Below are 20,460 nucleotides of genomic sequence, written 5' to 3' on the forward strand. Positions count from 1 at the left end.
GTAACACTGAATAAAACCAAACCCTGAACTTGTACATAAGCGCGGAAAAATGTTGCTCAAGGGAAAAGCGATTCAGACCCAGGCCGGAGGGCTGAGGGCTAGAGGCCCTGGATGCCATGCCACATGTGAAGGCTCTGCGCCAGGCTGATGCTGAGCAACCCGAAGCTGGGCTGCCAGCGCGTGGGGGCTGCACACAAAGGCTGTGGATCTTCCTAAGCAGCAAACGTGGCAGAGTGCTCCAAGGCTCCGAGCATGCTGGGGCCAGGCCTGAGGAAAGCACACTTGCCCGCCCTCTCCTCCTGCCAACCACCTCAGGTGCCGCAGCCTCTAGACAGCCCTTCTCCCCTTCTCCTCACCAGCAGGGCGGCTCCTCACTTACCTGCAGCCCATGAGTGCTTGGGCTCCTACAGGTCCCCAAACAGGTCCATGGCGGAGGCTGGTCAGCAGAGCGGCTTCTTCACTTGGGACCACTGGAAGCTTCTTTGCCCAGGACCTCAGGAAACTTCTTTGCCCAGGATTGTAGATGGCTTCTCCTGGGCTGGCCACAGCCACAGCACCCGGCCCGGCATTGTCAGGAATGACTTCTGGAAGGTCGTCAGGAAGATGCCTGGTCTAATTAGCAAACTACCCTTTCATCAGTATAGAAAATAATTATGAAGTAAAATAGTACTTTGTTTTTATACAATGAAGACAGTAAGCACTTCATTTCCTATATAAGAAAAGATATATAGAGAGAAACCAAGGTGGCGGCATAGGTAAACACCGGAGTTTGCTGCCTCAAACAACCACTTCAAAAATACAACTAAAAGACGGAACAGACATCATCCAGAACCACAGGAAGGCTGGCTGAGTGGAAATTCTACAACTAGAAGGAAAGAGAAAAGCATACCAAGACTCAGAGGAGGCACAGCGCGGAAGTAAAATGCTAGGGTGTGGAGGTGCATGCTAAGCGGGCTGGCGGCTGAGGGCACGGTTGTCGTTTTCAATCGGGAGGGAGTCTCAGGCTCTGAGCTCCAGTTACGGGCGAGTCTCTAGGGACCCAGACTCATACGGGAGAAACGGGACTGTCTGGCATCGGTCAGAACTCGAGGGCAGCTTTCTCTCGGAGGGGCTGGCAGGGATTTCCAGGATACTGAGAAGCGGAGATGCCATAACTGCTAGCCCCGCCCTGTTGATCCCATGGGACGTACCCTGCCCAAGCCCTGAAGAGAGGCTTTTGCTGGATAGCCTCAGGCAGAGGCTAGATTAGTACCTCCTTAGAGATCCAGGAGCCAGGAAACCCAGGGGTCAGAGTGGGACCATCCAGTTTGCAGCTCCGTGAAACCATAAAAGACACACTCAGGGGGCAGACTCAGTGAGCATCAAAGCCCCATTGAAGTAAGTCTTGCCCCAGAGGGGTGTCTCCAGCACAGAAGTTCTCCCACTGCAGACACAGCTGATTCTCACAGCCAATTGGCCTGGAGGCCAATTCCTCCCAGTGATACCTACAACAATCAAGGCTTAACTACAACAAGACTGTGCACAAAGACCACAAGGGGGTGCACCAAGACTGTCCTCCTCAGGTAATTGGGAAGGCTGAACCACTGGGCCCTAGAGGACACTTAGCACAGAAAACCACTTTATCAACACAGGGAAGCATAAAAAATGCGGAGACAAAGAAAAAGGACACAAATGACAGAAATGGAGGAAAGCAAACTACTGGACATAGAGTTCAAAACCACACTTTTAAGGTTTTTCAAGAATTATCTAGAAACTGCCTATAAACTTAATGAGACCTACAAGAAATCTAATGAGACCCTCGAGGTTGTGATAAAGGACGAACTAGAAATTAAGCATACGCTGACTGAAATAAAGAATATTATACAGACTCCCAACAGCAGACTAGAGGATTGCAAAAATCCAGTCAACGATTTGAAATATGAAGAAGCAAAAAACACCCAACCCGAAAAGCAAAATGAAAAAAGAATCCAAAAATACGAAGATAGTGTAAGGAGCCTCTGGGACAGCTTCAAGTGTACCAACATCAGAATTATAGGGGTTCCAGAAGAAGAGAGAGAGCAAGATATTGAAAACCTATTTGAAGAAATAATGACAGAAAACTTCCCCTACCTGGTGAAAGAAATAGACTTACAAGTCCAGGAAGCGCAGAGAACCCCAAACAAAAGGAATTCAAAGAGGACCACACCAAGACACATCATAATTAAAATGCCAAGAGCAAAAGACAAAGAGAGAATCTTAAAAGCAGCAAGAGAAAGAAAGTCAGTTACCTAAAAGGGAGTACCCATGACTGACAGCGGACTTCTCAACAGAAACTTTGCAGGCCAGAAGGGAGTGTCAAGAAATATTCAAAGTGATGAATGCCAAGAACCTACAACCAAGATTACTTTACCCAGCAAAGCTATCATTCAGAATTGAAGGTCAGATAAAGAGCTTCACAGATAAGAAAAAGCTAAAGGAGTTCATCACCACCAAACCAGTATTATATGAAATGCTGAAAGGTATCCCTTAAGAAGAGGAAGAAAAAGAAAAAGGTAAAGATACAAATTATGAACAAATACACATCTATCAACAAGTGAATCTGAAAATCAAGTGAGTAATCTGATGAACAGAATGAACTGGTGATTATAATAGAATCAGGCGCCTAGAAAGGGAGTGGACTGGCTATTCTTGGGGCGGGGGATAAAGGGTGAGGGGGATGCGGGAAGAGACTGGACAAAAATCGTGCACCTATGGATGAGGACAGTGGGTGGGGAGTGAGGGAGGAAGGTGGGGTGGGAACTGGGTGTAGGGGAGTTATGGGGGGAAGAAAGAGGAACAAATGTAATAATCTGAACAATAAAGCTTTAATTAAAAAAATAAAAGATATATATATATATTATGAAAAAAGATTATATATAATAAATTCTATTAAAAGAGATATTCAAGGAGAGTAATAAAGGCTCAGGACCTTTATTTCTACAAATTAACCACGGAACTTGTAAGCCATGGAAACTAAAGGAGAAACCCAATTAGTATTCTGCTTTCTATGATGATGTACAAATAGATTCAGATTTGAAAGAAGTTTCTTTATGACTTACCATAAAGGAAGCTTTCAATTGTAGAGTAGGCTATATCCTTAATGATATCTGTGTAATAAATATGATAGTGAATTTCCTTTTCAAACCTAATTCATAATGCCAGTGTGTGATGGAGTAAAATCAATCACTTTGATGGGGTCTACAAAAATGTATTTCAAGTATTAGAGAATTGCCATTGGGCCACTCAAATTTAGCAAATTACATTGAATTGATATTCTAGTATGTTTGGTGTTCTGAGTAAGACTTGAATAGAATTTAAATTAAAATCACACTAATGATAATTTTTCTTATGTTTGCTATAAAACCAAGGTCTACCCAAATGTAACAATAGGTGTTTTTATTGAGCAACCAACCCCTTTCCTACCTCGATTTCTGGACATACTTTTGACACTGGATTACCCAAAAGAAGCACTTAAAGTCTTTATTCATAACAAAGTAAGTATTTGAGACATTAATAGTTTATGTAAAAAGTATTTTTAAATTAAATCTTTTAAATATTTTTTTTCCTTTGGAACTATTTGTTATTATCTATTTGTGTTTGAAAAAAATCCAATCATCTAAAATAAGTAGGGGCTTTTTGGATTAATTACTGCCCTAATTTTTTAAGACCTAAGGTAAGAGTCTAGAAACTATTATAATAATATTGGGATAAGCCTCATGAAACTAACACACTTTGTAGATCAAAAATTGTTGAATATCAGCCATTTCCAGTGGCTCAACTTAATATGTAATAAAGAGATGTCAGAGGTCTTTATATTGCTTTACCTTTGTATTAGTTCTGGCACTTCATTTTTAGAATCTATCATTAAATTGTTTGCAGCTAATAGTAATACCATAGCATTAGAACTTGAAATATCTTGCAGCTAGAGTATTGTTTTGATTAATTGCACAACGGCATGCTCTTCCCCAAAGGATTAGTTTCATTTCCTTCAGAAATATTCAGAGCTTCCCAAACACCTCTCACATATAATCTGAACTTAATGACATTTTTTCCCCAATACTTTTCCATACTTGCCGCTTTCCTGTTTAAAATAGTATTTAACATCATCTAGAAAAACACATTAGGAGTTAAGTATGCTGTTTTCTCTCTTCTGACCTAATACTTTTTGTTTATCACTATTCTTTCTTCCTAATGTAAATGTCAGCTAATCATTTGCCTTTTCCAGATATTTTGGGGCAAAAGTTTACAGTTGTGAGTATGTGAAACACAGAGTTTATTCTTATTATTTATTAATTATTGTATTATTTTCCATATAAAAAAATGTAAGCTTACATTTGTCCCACCCTGCATTGTCTTTTATTTATGCTTTCCTTCCTTTTATAGGAAGGAAGGAAAAATTAACTCTATGTAGTTTTTATGTTTCAAGTAGTTTTAACAATCTATGAAAAACTTTTAAATATACTTACTGAGACTTGACACATAAAAAGCTCTGAAATGCTCTAAGGGAGACAAAATCTTATTGAAGTTTTAGCACAGTTTAATGAAACTAATTTGATGGTTTTATGTTGATAGTTTTCCCACCAATAAAATTTTATTAAATACTGTGTTTGTAAAATAAAAGATATTCACAATTTTATATATGCCATTATTTTTGTTCCTCTAACTTCACAGAAGATTCAAATATCTATTTCAGAAAATTATTTATAACTTAGATTAATATTTATTAGGTTTAATATGCATTTTTAATGGCTATTTTATAACACATGTCTAACATTCTCAGCCCATAAGCCATTTCCACACCACTACCCCCACACACACTCCCAGTTAGAAACACTTCATAGAACCCAGGATTTAAATATTTATGTAAGCACCTGTCTAGGAGTAAATGTTAAAATAATATTGAGATATTTTCTCTTTTAAAAATATTGATATGTATTTATTTGAGCTTCTATATGTGACATTTAGATGATATTTAAATGAAACATGCTTAATTTGGTTATCATTTGGTCTGTAAGTGAGTGAATATGTGCATTGTGGAATTCACCTCTTTGAATGTGAACCCACCCCTACATATGAATACTTCAGTCATCTTATTGTCTTATTTTCTCACTAATTTTATATTTTAAAATTTTGTTACAGGAAGTTTATCATGAAAATCACATCAAGGTATTTTTTGATAAAGCTAAACATGAAATCAGTACTATAAAAATAGTAGGACCAGAAGAAAATCTAAGTCAAGCCGAAGCCAGAAACATGGGAATGTATGTTTTCATAAATTTAATTTAAATAATTTCTACTAAATAAACTTAGAAAAAATTAGTACCCTAAACTTGGATGTCTCAATTATGTGTGTGTGTGTGTGCACACACACGTGCCCATATGCGCGCAGGTGTGCACACCCTCTACTGTTAGACTCTATCTGCAATTGTATTTAAAGGACCATGGAAGTTACTTACATTTTTTCTTTTAATGGCTAAGAGACTACATATTTAATCGAACTTTTAATTAAACTACAGATCAAGGTTTTAAAAAATACTCAGACAAATGTATAGTATGACTTATGTAAGCAGTGATTTAAATGTTTATTATCTGAAGGATGTGTGTGGTAAAAATGAGTGTCTTCGACTAAGGGGGAAAAGGGTATTCCTACATTCTAGTTACCTACTAATCTAGAAGATACTGTAATAGAAGAAATATTTTAGGTCCTTTGTTTAGCCCTTTTGATACTTCAGACAGATTACTAATAAAATTATTTGAATAGTAAAAACAGTCTTTGGCCTAGCTGGTTTGGCTTAGTGGATAGAGTGTTGGCCTGAGGACTAAAGGGTCCTGGGTTCGATTCCAGTCAAGGGCGCATGCCTGGGTTGCAGGCTTGATCCATAGTGGGAGACATGCAGGAGGCAGCCAATCAATGATTCTCTCTCATCATTGATGTTTCTATCTCTCCCTCTCCCTTCCTCTTTGAATCAATAAAGATATATTTTTAAGAAAACAGACTTTTATTCAGTAAATGTTAATTGAATATTCCAGGCAGTGGGTTAATAGCTGCTAATGAAAAAGCAACTAAGTCCTGGTGACTTCCTGTTTTGTGCTGGGAAAGCTTAAGGCTCAGTGGGATGGATACTGCCTGGGGGAGAAGGCAATGTATGTGGGAAAACAGATCTCAGAAAAACCAAACTGATGCTTTTACTACCAGTACTATAGCTTTTAAATATCTTTACTGTTGAGAGTATCACAAATGTTGTCCCTTCTCCCCCACCCCCTTTGCCACCCCCTTTGCCCTCCTCCAACCACATTCTGCCTCACCCCAGGCCTTCACCACTCTATTCTCTGTGCCATGGGTAATGCATATATGCATATAAGTTTTTTGGTTAATTTCTTCCCACCTTCCTTTCCCCTTCCCTCTGAGATTCATCAGTCTGTTTCATGTTTCCGTGCCTCTGGTTCTATTTTATTCATCAGTTTATTTTGTTAATTGGATTCCTTGTTCATTTATTTTGATTTTTATATTCAGTTGTTAATAAATATGTATCTATTGCCATTTTATTATTCATATTTTTAACCTTTTTTTCCTCTTCTCCCTCTTCTTAAAGCATACCCTTCATCATTTCATGTATCATTAGTTTGGTGGTAATGAACTCCTTTAGCTTTTTCCTGTCTGTGAAACTCTTTATCTGACCTTCAATTCTAAATGAGAGCATTGCTGGGTAGAGTAATCTTGGTTTTAGTTCCTTGCCATTCATCACTTTGAATATTTCTTGCCACTCCCTTCTGGACTGCAGTTTCTGTTGAGAAATTAGCTGACAGTCCTATGGCACTCCCTTATAGGTAACTAACTGCTTTTCTTTTGCTGCTTTTAATATTGTCTCTTTGTCTTTAACCCTTGTCTTGATGTGGTCCTCTTTGGATTCCTCTTGTTTGGGACTCTCTGAGCTTCCTGGACTTTTAAGTCTATTTCTTTCACCAGGTAGGGGAATTTTTCTGTCATTATTTCTTCAAATAGGTTTTCAATATCTTGGTCCCTCTCTTCTCCTTTCAGCACCCCCATTGTGTGAATGTTTGCATGTTTGAAGTTGTCCCAGAGGTTCCTTACACTATCTTCATATTTTTGGATTCTCTTTTCTTTTTGCTCTTATGATTGGGTGTTTTTGATTCCTCATATTCCAAATCTTTGAGTTGATTCTCAGTGTCCTCTACTATTGATTCCCTGCTAGTTATTCTTTATTTTAGTTAGTGTATCCTTTATTTCTGACTGGTCCTTTTTCAAGTCTTTGATGTTCTCACTAATTTCCTTGGAATTCTCACTAAGTTCCTTGACATTCTCACTAATTTCCTTGAAGCTCTCATTAAGTTCCTTAAGCATCCTTATAATCATTGTTTTGAACTCTGAATCTAGTAGTTTGCTTGCATTTAGTTCTTTTTCTAGAGATTTCTTCTGTTCTTTTGTTTGTGGCATATCTCTTTGCCTCTGCATTTTGGCTGCTTCCCTGTGTTTGTTTCTATGTATTAGGTAGAGCTGCTTTGTCTCCTGGAATTGGTAGAGTGGCCTTGTGTAATAGGTGTCCTGTGGGGCCCAGTGGCTCAGCCTCCCAAGTCACCTGAGCTGGGCACTTTAGGTATGCCCTTGTGTGGGCTGTGTGCACTGTCCTGTTGTAGTTGAGGCTTAATTGCTGTTGCCATCACTGGGAGGAATTGACCTCCAGGGCAATTGGCTGTGAGGACCTGCTGTAAAGAGCTGCTGTATAGAAAACACCCTTATGGAACTGGCTCCTTCAGTGGGGATTTGGTGTTCACTGAGTTTACCCCTTAAGTGTGTGGCTCATATATGTGGTAGAGTTGTAATCTGGTGCAGTCTGAAGCTGTCCACTGGGTGCACTGGCTCTGGGGCCTCCCCAGAGGTACAAACTCAGCCACTGCCTGGGACCACCTGGCATGAGCTACAGAGCGATCTGCAGATGGCTGCTATTTGTGTTATGCTAGGAAGTGCTCAGGAGAAAACAAGCTGTGAACCTTGGCAAACTGCTGCTAGGGTTGGCCGGCCACTTATCAAGAGGTATTGAGCACACAGAGTACAGCTGTTATTTGAAAGATTTTAGGAAAGTCCGAAGCCTGAGTCCATAACAGGACATTCATATGGAAAAGCCACTGCAGACATTTTGGGTATGGCTGCCAATGGGGTGGAGCAGGATCTCAGGGAATCACCAGGGTGGGGCAATACAGCATGGGCCAGGTTGATGGATACTCAGATTTGGTGTCTGTCAGTCAGCTCGGTTGGTGGGAGATCCCAGCACTTTTGTCTGGGAGAAAGCTGTCCCGAATTCTTGCCCTGATGACACACAATTTAGTTCCTCCCTGTATGTCTCTGGATCTTTTAAAGCTGCTTCCCCAGCACTGGAGCTCAGAGGGAGTTAGTCCAAGTAAGTCTGTGTGCTGGCCCTTTAAGAGGAGCTGCCTGGTTCTCCAGTAGCCTCCGAATCACTCAGCTGCAATCCCCACTGGGTTTTATAGCCTGAAGTTATGGGGACTTCTCTTCCCAGCTCTGGAATCCTGGGATGAGGGGTCTGATGTGGGGCTGGGACCCTTTGCTTCTCATGGGAGGTCTCCTCTGCCAAGATATCCCTTGTGATTCAAAAAACATAACCTGTGGGTGTCAGACCATCTCATTCCATGCCTCCACCCCTCCTACTAGTCTTGATGTGTTTTCTTCTTTACTCCTCTAGTTGTCAGACATCCATCTAGCCAAATTTTAGGTGGTTCTGAATGATGGTGGTTCTGTATTTTAGTTGTAATTTTGATGTGTTTGTGGGAGGATCCAAGTATCAGCATTTACCTATGCCACCATCTTGGTTCCTCAGTTCCAAAACTTCTTTATTGGAGTATCCTTGGGTCCATATTTAAAACTTATTTTTAAAAATTACATGTAAAAAATTAACTACTGCCTGGTGTAGTGGTTTGATAGTTGCTTAGAAACAAATGCAGTGTGAAGATACACATTGACAATACCTGAAAGTGATAACTGGGGGCCCAGAAAAGAGAGGGCCCAAAATGTAGAACCATAATACTGGGAAGAATTTCATGTATCATAGGTGATTCATTCCACAGTGTCTTGATAGGACACCGCAAACTACCAAGAAAAGCATTCATAATAGTCAGCATTCCTAGTAAGAAGCAGAAGAGTAACAATCTTAGAAAAAAATAAAATGAAGTCAACTTCCAAAAGAATTAATATCTAAAGAGTCATTGACTTGTATCTCCAGGATTCAGTAAAAGCTGAGCTGGTGGATATATCATATTTTGCAATGTGCATGTGTGTGTATTTGTGTGCAGTGTGCATGTGCAAAAACATGGTTTTTGGTTTTTTTTACAAAATTGTTAATAAATACATTGGGGTAAATTATTTTTGCCTTTTAGAGAGGATTTAATTATAAATTATAAATTGCCATTCTGACTGATTGATTTATGTCCTAAAATATTTACTGGTTGAAAACATATTTTACCTGCCTAAAATTTTTAATGTTGATCTATCTGTGAACATCTGTGTTGATAAATTGACCATTTTGAAGTCCAAGACAATATTTATCCTTTTGAATATTATCTTAGAAAACTGTTAGAGAAACTTTATTTTACATATAAGCTTTTTATTAACATTTTTCAACAGCAAATAAATATTTTTCTAATTTTTATTTCTTTTTCAATGTCAGGGATTTTTGCCGTCAGGATGACAGCTGTGATTATTACTTCAGTGTGGATGCAGATGTTGTTTTGACAAATCCAAGGACTTTAAAAATTTTGATTGAACAAAACAGGTATCATAAAATTTAATGTCAGTTTATTTGGAAAATTATCATTTTCTTCATCGATGGGGACACACTATAGTTACTTTTGTGGAATGAACAAATAGGAAGGAGCAAATTGAGGGAACTCACTAAATTATTTTCTACACCTTATAAACTTTCAATTTCAATTAATTGCCTATAAGGAAGTCAAATAGAAAATAACTTGATAAAAATTACAAGTTTTTATTGTTAGTTATAATCACAAATGTGATGTTTGTCCATTATATTTGTCCTATTTTTCTATGTAAAGATGAGTGAAATTATGATATATCAGATGCCTATAGAATTTGGAATTTTAAAATTTTCCATAGATATTTTTAAAGAAGAATTTCATAAAAATTTTAACCTAAAAACTTACTGCACACAGAGTTGTAGTTCTTAGAATTTGAAATTTCAGAGGTACAAATTATTTTACAGCCTGATCTGTGATTTTATTTAATATTGAACCACATCACTTGTCAATAGCTATTTTTATTTAACTGATTTGAAATGGAGAAAAGACACCATCTGTAACAGCTTATAATGATATTAAATCTTCCCTTATTAATACTACGGCTACCACTACTAGTAGTATTAATACTTGTACTAATAGCCCACCTTTTTTGTTGTTATTGTTAATCCTCACCCAAGGATATTTTTTCCATTGATTTTTAGAGAGAGTGAAAGGAAGTGGGGGGCGAGACAAAGAAAGAGAGAAAGAATCAATTGGTTGCCTCCCACACTCGGCCTGACCAGGGCTGGGGATTGAATCTGCAACCCAGGTATTTGCGCTTGACCGTTCAGTGTGTGAGCCAATGCTCTAACCACTTAAAACACCAGCTAGGGCCTATTTTTAATAAGCGCTTATTAAGTGCGAGGTATGTTTACATATATTAGCACAATTATTTCTCATAACAGATAGAATGGTTAGCAGTTGAATGTTAGTTACTGTTTTTATTTTGCCAAGTAAAGTACATGAGAAATCTATTATGCTCTACTAACCCACCCTATCCTATATAATAAAAGTGTAATATGCAAATCAACTGAATGGCAGAAAGACCTCGGCAGGGGGCAGGGCTGGTGAGTAGGTGGTGCCAGGCCAGCCAAGGCAGGTGCCAGTGGGCAGAGGGAGGGGTTGGTGATGGGGGGCAGCGATGACCAGTGGTGGGGGGTGGGGGCTGGTATCATTCCCTGATTGCCTGCCTGGTCACTTCCCGCAGAGAGAGGCCACCAGCGACCATGGCAGGGTGATTTGGGGCTGGGCTGGCCACTCAGCATCCCCAGATAGGCCCACCGGGTTGCCTCCTGCAGAGGAAGGACAATGGTGGCGGTGGTACAATGGGGGATGGAGCTGGCCGCTCACCGCCCACTGGTCACCTCCCATGGAGGGAGGCCAGACTGCAGCTGGACATCCCCTGAGGGCTCCCAGACTGTGAGAGGGTGCAGGCCGGGCTGAAGGACCCTCCCCCCAGTACACAAATTTTCGTGCACCAGGCCTTTAGTATACATAATCTGTCAACTTAAAAATGTAAGATTTCTCAGCTTTTATCTGTATATATAGCCCTAGTATATAGCTATTAATAGACACATATCTATCTACGATAATTATAAATAGCACGTAGTTTTCAAAACATAAAGTTTTAATCATCATGCAAGGAAAAGCATATGAAATAGAGTTATATGATTTTTTTTCAGTTTTTTTTATTTCAAGAAAAACATTTTAAATATAGTAATGTTACATGCAATAAACCTTAATATTTCAAGTAAAATGATCTTAAATATAATAATGTTACATGCAGTAAACATTAATAATCCAAGAAAAATGATGTTAAATATGATAATATTACAAGCAATAAACACCAATTATTCAAGAAAAATGATCTTACAAATAACAATATTACATGCAATAAAGATGAATATTTCAAGAATAAAAGGATTTTAAGTATAATAATATTACCAAGACTGTACTAACAGTATATCACAAAAGTTGTAGGAAATATTAAAAGTCTGCAAATAACAGGATTACTTCTATTATATTCTAGAATATTATTTCCCCTCTGGCTCTATTTTTGTTCATCAGTTTATGTTTTCATTATATTCCACAAATAAGTGAGATCATATGATATTTATCTTTCTCTGACTGGCTTATTTCTCTTAGCATGATGCTCTCCAGGTCCATCCATGCTGTTGCAAATGGCAAGAATTCCTTCTTTTTTACTCCAACATAGAATAGCATTGTATAGATGTACCCCAGTTTTTAAATCCACTCATCTGCTGATGGGCACTTAGGCTGTTTCCAAATCGTAGCTATTGTAAATTGTGCTGCTATGAACATAGGGGTGCAGATATCCTTTGTGATTGGTATTTCTGATTTCTTGGGATGTATTCATAGGAGTGGGATTCCTGGGTCAAATGAGAGTTCCATTTTTAATTTTTTGAGGAAACTCCATACTGTTTCCCACAGTGGTTGCAGAAGTCTCCATTCCCACCAGCAGTGCACGAGGGTTCCTTTTTCTCCACATCCTCACCAGCACTTGTCATTTGTTGATTTGTTGATGATAGTCATTCTGACAAGTGTGAAATGGTACTTCATTATCATTTTGATTTGCCTCTCTTGGGTGATTTGTGACTTTGAGCATATTTTCATATATCTCTTGGCCTTCTTTATGTCCTTTTGAAAAGTGTCTATTTAGGTCCTTTGCCCGTGTTTTTATTGGATTGTTTATCTTCCTTTTATTAAGTAGTATGAGTTCCCTATAATTTTACAGATTAAACTCTTATCAGAGATAGCATTGGCAAATATGTTGTCCCATGCTGTGGGCTTTCTTGTTGTTTTGTTGATGGTTTCTTTTGTTGTGCAGAAGCTTTTTATTTTGATGTAGTCCCATTTTTTTTATTTCTCTTTAGTTTCCATAGTCCTAGGAGCTTTGTCAGTAAAGATATTGCTATGGCATATGTCTGCCATTTGCTGCCTATGGATTCTTCTAAGATTTTTGTGGTTTCCCATCTTACATTTAAGTCTTTTATCCTTTTTGAGTTTTTTTTTTTTGTGTATGGTGTAAGTTGGTGGTCTAGTTTTATTTTTTTGCATGTATCTGTCCAATTTTCCCAGCACCATTTATTGAAAAGACTATCTTGACTCCATTGTATATTCTTGCCTCCTTTGTCAAATATTAATTGAGCATAATGGCTTGGGTCCATCTCTGGGTTCTCTGTTTGGTTCCATTGGTCTATGTGTCTGTTCTTGTGCCAATACCAGGCAGTTTTGAGAACAGTGGCTTTGTAATACAGCTTGATATCTGGTATTTTTATCCCTCCAACTTTGTATATTCTTCCTTTGTTTATGTTTTCCTCTATCTCTTTTTTCAACATCCTGTAGTTTTATGAGCATAGGTCTTTTACCTCCTTAGTTAAGTTTATTCCCAGGTATCTTCATTTTTTTTTTGGTGCAATGGTCAATGGAATTTTTTTTTAGTTTCTCTTTCTTTGAGTTCATTATCCTATCTAATAAAGAGAAACATGCAAATTGACCATAACCCCAACACCCTTCCCATTGGCTAATCAGCAGGATATGCAAATTAACTGCCAACCAAGATGGTGGCCAGCAGCCAGGCAGCTGAAGTGAGCAGGAGGCTTGCTTGCTCCAGTGATGGAGGAAGCCAATGTTCCCGGCCTGCCGCTGCTGGCCTCTGAGCTGCAGTCTAAGTAACTATGTTGCAATTATAGAACCTAAACAAACTCCAGAAACCTGCTTTCAGCCAGCTGGGCTTCAGCCAGCAGGATTTCAACAGTGTTTCAATTATAGAACCCAAACAAACCCAGTACCTGCTTTCAGCAGCCGAGGTCTCAGAGCTGGAGCTGAGCCTCAGAGCTAAGGCCGGCTCTCAGCTCCAGTGACAGCCATAGAAGATAAATAAATCCCAGAATTAAAAAGAAAAAGAAAAAAAGGAGAGGTTGGGAGCTTCAGTTGCCCGCCAGCCTGAAAACGACCCTCAGCCCCTCTCCAAGACTGGCCAGGCACCCCAGTGAGGACCCCTACCCTGAAGGGGGTGTGACCAACTGCAAACAGCCATCATCCCCTCATTCAGGCTGGCCAGGCACCCCAGTTGGGACCCCCACCCTGAAACAACAAGATGGAGGCTAATTTGCATAATGAAGGCGGGTGGCAGCGGGCAAGGCTGTCCGCGGTCTGGGACCCAGGTCTGTTACCCTGCCGGGTGGGTTTCAGTGCTTGAGGCTGTCCATGATCCGGGACCGGATCTGTGATCCTGCCGGGCAGGGGGCAGAGTGAGAGGCTGTCCGCTGTCCCAGGACCTGGATCTGTGACCCTGCCAGGCGGGGGGCAGTGCTTGAGGCTGTCCACGGTCTGTGACCCAGATCCGTGACCTGGCAGGCGGAGGCCACCACAGGAGCCTATCCACGGTCCTGGGACCTGGATCTGTGGCCCTGCTGGGCGGGGGGCAGTGCTTGATGCTGTCCGCGGTCCCAGGACCCGGATCTGTGACCCTGCCAGGCGGGGGGCAGTGCTTGAGGCTGTCTGCGGTCTGGGACCCAGATCCGTGACCTGGCAGGCGGGGGTCAGTGCTTGAGGCTGTCGATGGGACCAAGACACGGATCTGTGACCCTGCCGAGCGGGGGGCAGTGCTTGAGTGCCGGGAGCTGGTCCATGCTTGCTGTTTCAAGGGACCTGGCATATATGGCATACTGTTCTTAATATGTTTGCTCACCTTCTAGGCACTATGTGTTTTAACCAAGGTCTCTGAGAAAGGTTGTTTCCCCAGGTAGGGATTTTCCCCTGAAGTTAGGGAGGGAATAAAACCTCTTAACTAAGTGCCAGGTGGGTAATTAATCACTTTAACTACGAACAATCATGCTTAAGCTACATAATCTTTACTCCCTGGAATGGAGATAAGAAACGCCCTAACCTTTGAAATAGAGATTGATAGGATTGGAATCAACTGGTATAAATACAGATGTAAGAAGACAGAGAGAGAGAGACATAAATTGGCACAGAACCTACACAGAATGTTCTCTAGAGACAGAAGAACTTCGCTGGAGAGAACATGGCAAAAGATCCTGGACAGAAACTGGCCTCAGAACCTAGAGACAGAACCTAGCGAGAGAACATGGCAAAAGATCCTGGACTGAACCTGACTACAGAAATTGGCAAGAGAACCTGACTAGAACCTGGTGACTGAACCTGGCTGGAGAACCTGGACAGAACCTGGCTGGAGAACCTAGCGAGGGAACATGGCTACAGAACCTGGCTGGAGAACCTGGAGAACCTAGCAAGAGAACATGGACACAGAACCTGGCTGGAGAACCTAGCGAGGGAACATGGCTACAGAACCTGGCTGGAGAACCTGGAGAACCTACAAGAGAACATGGACACAGAAACTGGCTGGAGATCCGAAGCAGAACCTCTCTGGAGATCCTGGCTGGAGATCCTGGCTAGGCTGCTGATCAACTGAACGCTGTCTCCGTGTCCTTCCTTCTTCGCCGACTCCGTCCACACCTTTGGGGACCCCTGGACCTGCTGGGGTTGGACCCCTGCACTTGAGGCTGTCGATGGGACCAAGACACGGATCTGTGACCCTGCCAGGCGGGGGGCAGCTCGCACAGGGGCGGATGGGCCGGGTTTGGGCAGGGCAGGATGCCTAGCTTCCTCCCAGCCCCAGTCACTCTGGGCAAGTGAGCAGCGCAGAGAGCCTCTGGACAGGGGAGGCAGGCTGGCGGAGGGCGGCCTGTACTCCCCACATGGCGGTGGTGACAGCTGTGAGCATGCCAAGCGGAGCCTGCAGGCTGAGCTGAAGTAGCGCCTGTAGGCCATCAGCGCCCAGGAGTGGCTGCGCAAGATCCACCTCCTGGCCTAGAAGGTGCAGGATCGCAGGGACAGCCACCATGGTGGGCCAGACTGACGTCCTCCTGGCCGCACCATGGGGGTTTGCGGATCTGCAAAGCCAGAGGCCTCTGGTGTGCACATCCCCCCCTGGCATGCGAACATCCCCCAGTCCACTGTTACCTCCCATGCCTGCAACAGTTGCAAACCAAGGCGTGCACAAGTTCCCCCTTCCTCTCCACCGCACTTCCATCAACCCAGCATGCCTAACACCCCCACAGGATGTGCACACATCCCCTCTGATGCGGTCACGTCCTTTGGAGAGTGTCTGGGTGTTCTGGGTGCTGAGGGTGGGCGCCTGTGAGATGACAGTGACAGGGCAGAGTGGTGATGCCCTATTCCCATGGAGGCCAGTGCAGCTATGAGATCACCTCTGGGGGGTTAATGCAGATGCTGAGGCAGGAGCAGGTGCAGACAGACACACTTGGTGGGAGCGGGCGGCCCTCGCTAAGGTGCCTTCGGTCAGCGTTCAAGATCAAGAACCCAGAGGTGGAGAGGAGTTCCATCCTCTCAGTGAAACAGTGGGATAGTCGGGATGACTGTAGAAGAGGAATGTGCAGTTTGGGTGCCAGCACCCATGAGCGAAAGCTGCCCTGACTGAGCCTTGCTTGCTTGGGGCCTAGCTCACTCCTGCCAGGCAGCAGGTGACAGGACGTACTTTTCTGAATTAATGAGAGAAAACGTTGATTCTCTTGCTGCCTACGAAAATGGAAAGTGAAGCGGGGAGACATGTGGGGAGTGAGCGAGGCTCCCTGTCTGGGGGTTCCAAATCTGCTGTTGGTTTCTTTCACCGCTGACTAGACATATACAGGGTGTCCCCCCATAATGTATACACACTTTGAATACCTACTAATTCCAATGGTTTTAAGCATAAGAAAGAAACAACAATGGAGCTGTTATCTGTTAAAAGTGTGGGCACAAACAGCTAGTTGGACATTCCCTGAGGGGTCTCAGATTGGAGAGGGTGAAGGCCAGACTGAGGGGACCCTTTCTCTCCCTACCCCAGTGCACGAATTTCATGCACTGGGCTACTAGTCCTATATAATAAAAGCCTAGGTGGTGTCGCATGACACCCTCGTGCAACGTTGTCACAAGATGGCCACCACAACATGGCCACCCTCACATCGCCACAAGATGACCACCACTAGATGGCCTTCATAAGATGGCCACCTCTAGCTGGCCGCCACAAGATGGCCACCATAAGATGGCTGTAACAGAATGGCCACCACAAGATGGTCATCACAAGATGGTCATCAGGGGAGGGTAGTTGTGGACAATCAGGCTGGCAGGTGAGAGCAGTTAAGGGCAACCAGGCCTGCATGGGAGGGCAGTTGGGTGCAACCAGGCTTGCAAAGGAGGGCAGTTGGGGGCCATCAGGCCAGCAGGGGAGGGCAATTGGGGCAATCGGGGCGGCAGGAGAAGGCAGTTGGGGGCGAGATCAGGCTGGCAGGGGTGGGCAATTGGGAGTGACTAGCCTGCAGGGTAGGGCAGTTGGGTGCGACCAGGCCTTCAGGGGAGGGCAGTTGGGGGCAACCAGGCCAGCAGGGGCAGGCAGTTGGTGGCCATCAGGCCAGCAGGGGAGGGCAGTTGGGGGTGAGATCAGGTCGGCAGGGAGGGCAGTGGGAGCAGGCAGTTGGGGGCGATCGGGCCGGCAGAGTAGGTCAGTAGGGGCGATCAGGCTGACAGGCAGAAGTGGTTAGAGGCAATCAGGGAGGCAGGCGAGCGGTTAGGAGCCAACAGTCCTGGATTGTGAGAGGTTTGTCCGATTGCCTAAACTGGCAGACGGACATCCCCCAAGGGGTCCCTGATTGGTGAGAGTGCAGGCTGGGCTGCGGGACTACCCCCCCCCCCCCACATGAATTTTGTGCACCTGGCATCTAGTTGGTGTATAAAAAAGCTATAGATTTCTGGGTGTTTATTTTGTACTCTGCTACATTCATTTATTAACTCTGGTAGTTTTTTGATGGAGTCTTTGGGGTTTTCTATGGACAATATCATATCATCTGCGAATAATGACAATTTTACTCCTTTTGCAATTTGGATGCCTTTCATTTTTTCTTCTTGTCCGATTGCTATGGCTAGCATTTCCAGTACTATGTCGAACAGGAGTGGTGTGGTGAAAGTGGGCATCCCTGTCTTGTTCCTGTTCTTAGAGGAAATGGTTTTAGTTTTTGCCCATCAAGTATGAAGTTGGCTGTAGGTTTGTCATATATGGCCTTAATCATGTTGAGATATGCTATTTTTATTCCAGCTTCTCTGAGAGTTTTTATCAAAAATGCATGTTGGATTTTGTCTAATGCTTTTTCTGTGTCTATTGATATGATCATGTGGTTTTTGTCTTTGAATTTGTTTATGTGAAGTATCATGTTTATTGATTTGCAAATGTTGTACCAGCTTTGCATGCCTGGAATAAATCCCACTTGATCATGGTGAATGATCTTTTTAATATATTGCTGAACGCAATTTGCTAATATTTTGTTGAGGATTTTAGCATCTATTTTCATCAGGGATATTGGCCTGCAATTCTATTTCTTCGTGGTGTCTTTATCTGGTTTTGGAATTAGGATAATGCTGACCTCAGAAAAAGAGTTTGGAAGTATTCCTTCCTCTTGAATTTTCTGAAATAGTTTGAAAATATAGGTGTTAGTTATTCTTTGAATGTTTGGAAAAACTCCCCTGTGACGCCATCCAGACCTGGGCTTTTGTTTGGTGGGAGGTTTTTTTTATTATTATTATTACTGTTACTATTTAATCACTTGTTATTGGCCTATTCAGGTTTTCTTATTCTTCATGATTCAGTTTTGGGAGATTGTATTTTTCAAGGAATGTATCTATTTGATCCATCTTTTCTAGCTTTTTGGCATATAATTGTTCATAGTATTTTCTTACAATCCTTTGTATTTCTGTGGTGCCCGTGATTACTTCTCCACTTTCGTTTTTTTTTTATTATTTATTCGGGTCCTCTCTCTTTGTTTCTTGATGAGTCTGGGTAATAGTTTATCAATATTGTTTATCCTTTCAAAGAACCAGCTCATGGTTTCATTGATTTTTTTGTCTTGTTTTCTAGTCTCTATGTTATTTATTTCTCCTCTAATCTTTATTATTTCCTTCTTTCTATTTACTCTGAGCTTTTATTGTTCTCTTTCTAGTTCTTTAAGTTGTAAGGTTAAATATTTTATTGCTGATTTTTCTTGTTTTTTGAGGTATGCCTGTAATGCTATGAACTTCCCTTTGAGGACTGCTTTTGCTGTGTCCCAGAGATATGGGTTCTTGTTTGTTCATTTTCATTTGTTTCCAGGAAGTTTTTGATTTCTTTCTTGATCTCCTTGGTATCCCATTCATTATTTAATAACATGCTATTTTAGCCTCCATGTATTTGAATGTTTTTGGGTGTTTTTACTGTGGTTGATTTCTAATTTCCACTGTGATCTGAGAAGATGCTTGATATGATTTCAATCTTCTTGACTTTGTAGAGCCTTGTTTTGTATCCTAATATGTGGTCTATCTTTGTGAATGATCCATGTGCACTTGAGAAGAATGTATATTCTGCTGTGTTGGTGTGAAATGTTCTATACGTGTCTATTAAATCCATCTGATCCAGTGTGTCCTTTAGAGTTTCTGTTTCCTTGTTAAGTTTTGTCTAGAAGGTCTGTCCATGGAAGTCAGAAGGGTGTTAAAGTCCACTACTATGACTGTATTGTTGTCAGTCTCTTCGTTAAAGTCCTCTAGAAGTTTTTTTTTTATATATATTTAGGAGCACCTATATTGGGTGCATACATGTTTACCAGGGTTATATCCTCTTCTTGGATCGATCCCTTTAGTATTATGTAGTGACTTTTTTTGTCACTTGTGATGGCCTTCATTTTAAAGTCTATTTTGTCAGATATGAGTATTGCTATTCCATCTTTTTTTCTTTTTCATTTGCATGGAAAAAATTTTCCATCCCTTCACTTTCATCCTGTGTTTGTATTTTGTTTTGAGGTGGGTCTCTTATAGACAGCATATAGTTGGGTCATGTTTTTGTATTCATTCAGCTAATCTATACCTTTTGATTGGAGCATTTAATCCATTTACATTTAGGGTTATTGAGAGGTACTTATTTATAGCCATTTTAATTCTATATAGCTAGGTTTCTCTCTGTTTCTTCTTCTCAGCAATCCCTTAAGCAATCCCTTTAGCATTTCTTATAATGCTGGCTTGGTGGTAATGAACTCCATTAGTCTTTTTTTTTTTTTTTTTTAATCTGGGAAGCTCTTTATTTGAAAATCTGTTTTGAATGATGGCCTTGCTGGATATAGTAATCTTGGTTTCATATGCTTGCTTCCCATTACCTTGAGTACTTCATGCCATTCCCTTCTGACCTGTACTTTCTGATGAGAAATCAGATGTCATCCTTATGGGAACTCCTTTGTAGGTAGTAGTTTTCTTTTCTCTTGCTGCCTTTAAGATTCTTTCTTTTGGCATTTTAATTATGTTGTGTCTGGGTGTGGGTATGTTTGGGTTCTTCTTGTTTGGGGTTCTCTGTGCCTCCCAAACTTGTGTGACTTTTTCCTTTACCTGGGAAAGGAAACTTTAGGGAAGTTTTGTACCATTATTTCTTCAAACACCTTCTCTATGCCTTTCTCCCTTTCTGCCTCTTCTGGAACACCTGCTATTCTAATATTGTTACATTTCACACTGTCCCACAGCTCACGTAAGCTGTCCTCCTGTTTTTTAATTGTTTTTTCT

The 20,460-nt window shown here is 41.6% G+C and overlaps 1 protein-coding gene across 1 annotated transcript in view; it reads left to right on the plus strand.

Moving 5' to 3' along the window:
- PLOD2 (procollagen-lysine,2-oxoglutarate 5-dioxygenase 2) overlaps window positions 1-20,460 on the plus strand; it is a gene marked incomplete at its 5' end in the record, with an annotated part of 326,945 nt that overhangs the window by 271,547 nt on the left and 34,938 nt on the right. The window contains 3 exons of the mRNA XM_081086033.1: window positions 3,387-3,512; window positions 5,158-5,279; window positions 9,720-9,824. Of these exons, the coding sequence (XP_080942159.1) occupies window positions 3,387-3,512; window positions 5,158-5,279; window positions 9,720-9,824 (353 nt within the window). The remainder of the gene's footprint in view (window positions 1-3,386; window positions 3,513-5,157; window positions 5,280-9,719; window positions 9,825-20,460) is intronic.

The sequence above is a fragment of the Myotis nattereri genome (genome assembly GCF_964212035.1).
Source record: "Myotis nattereri genome assembly, chromosome: 3".
NCBI lineage: Eukaryota > Metazoa > Chordata > Mammalia > Chiroptera > Vespertilionidae > Myotis > Myotis nattereri.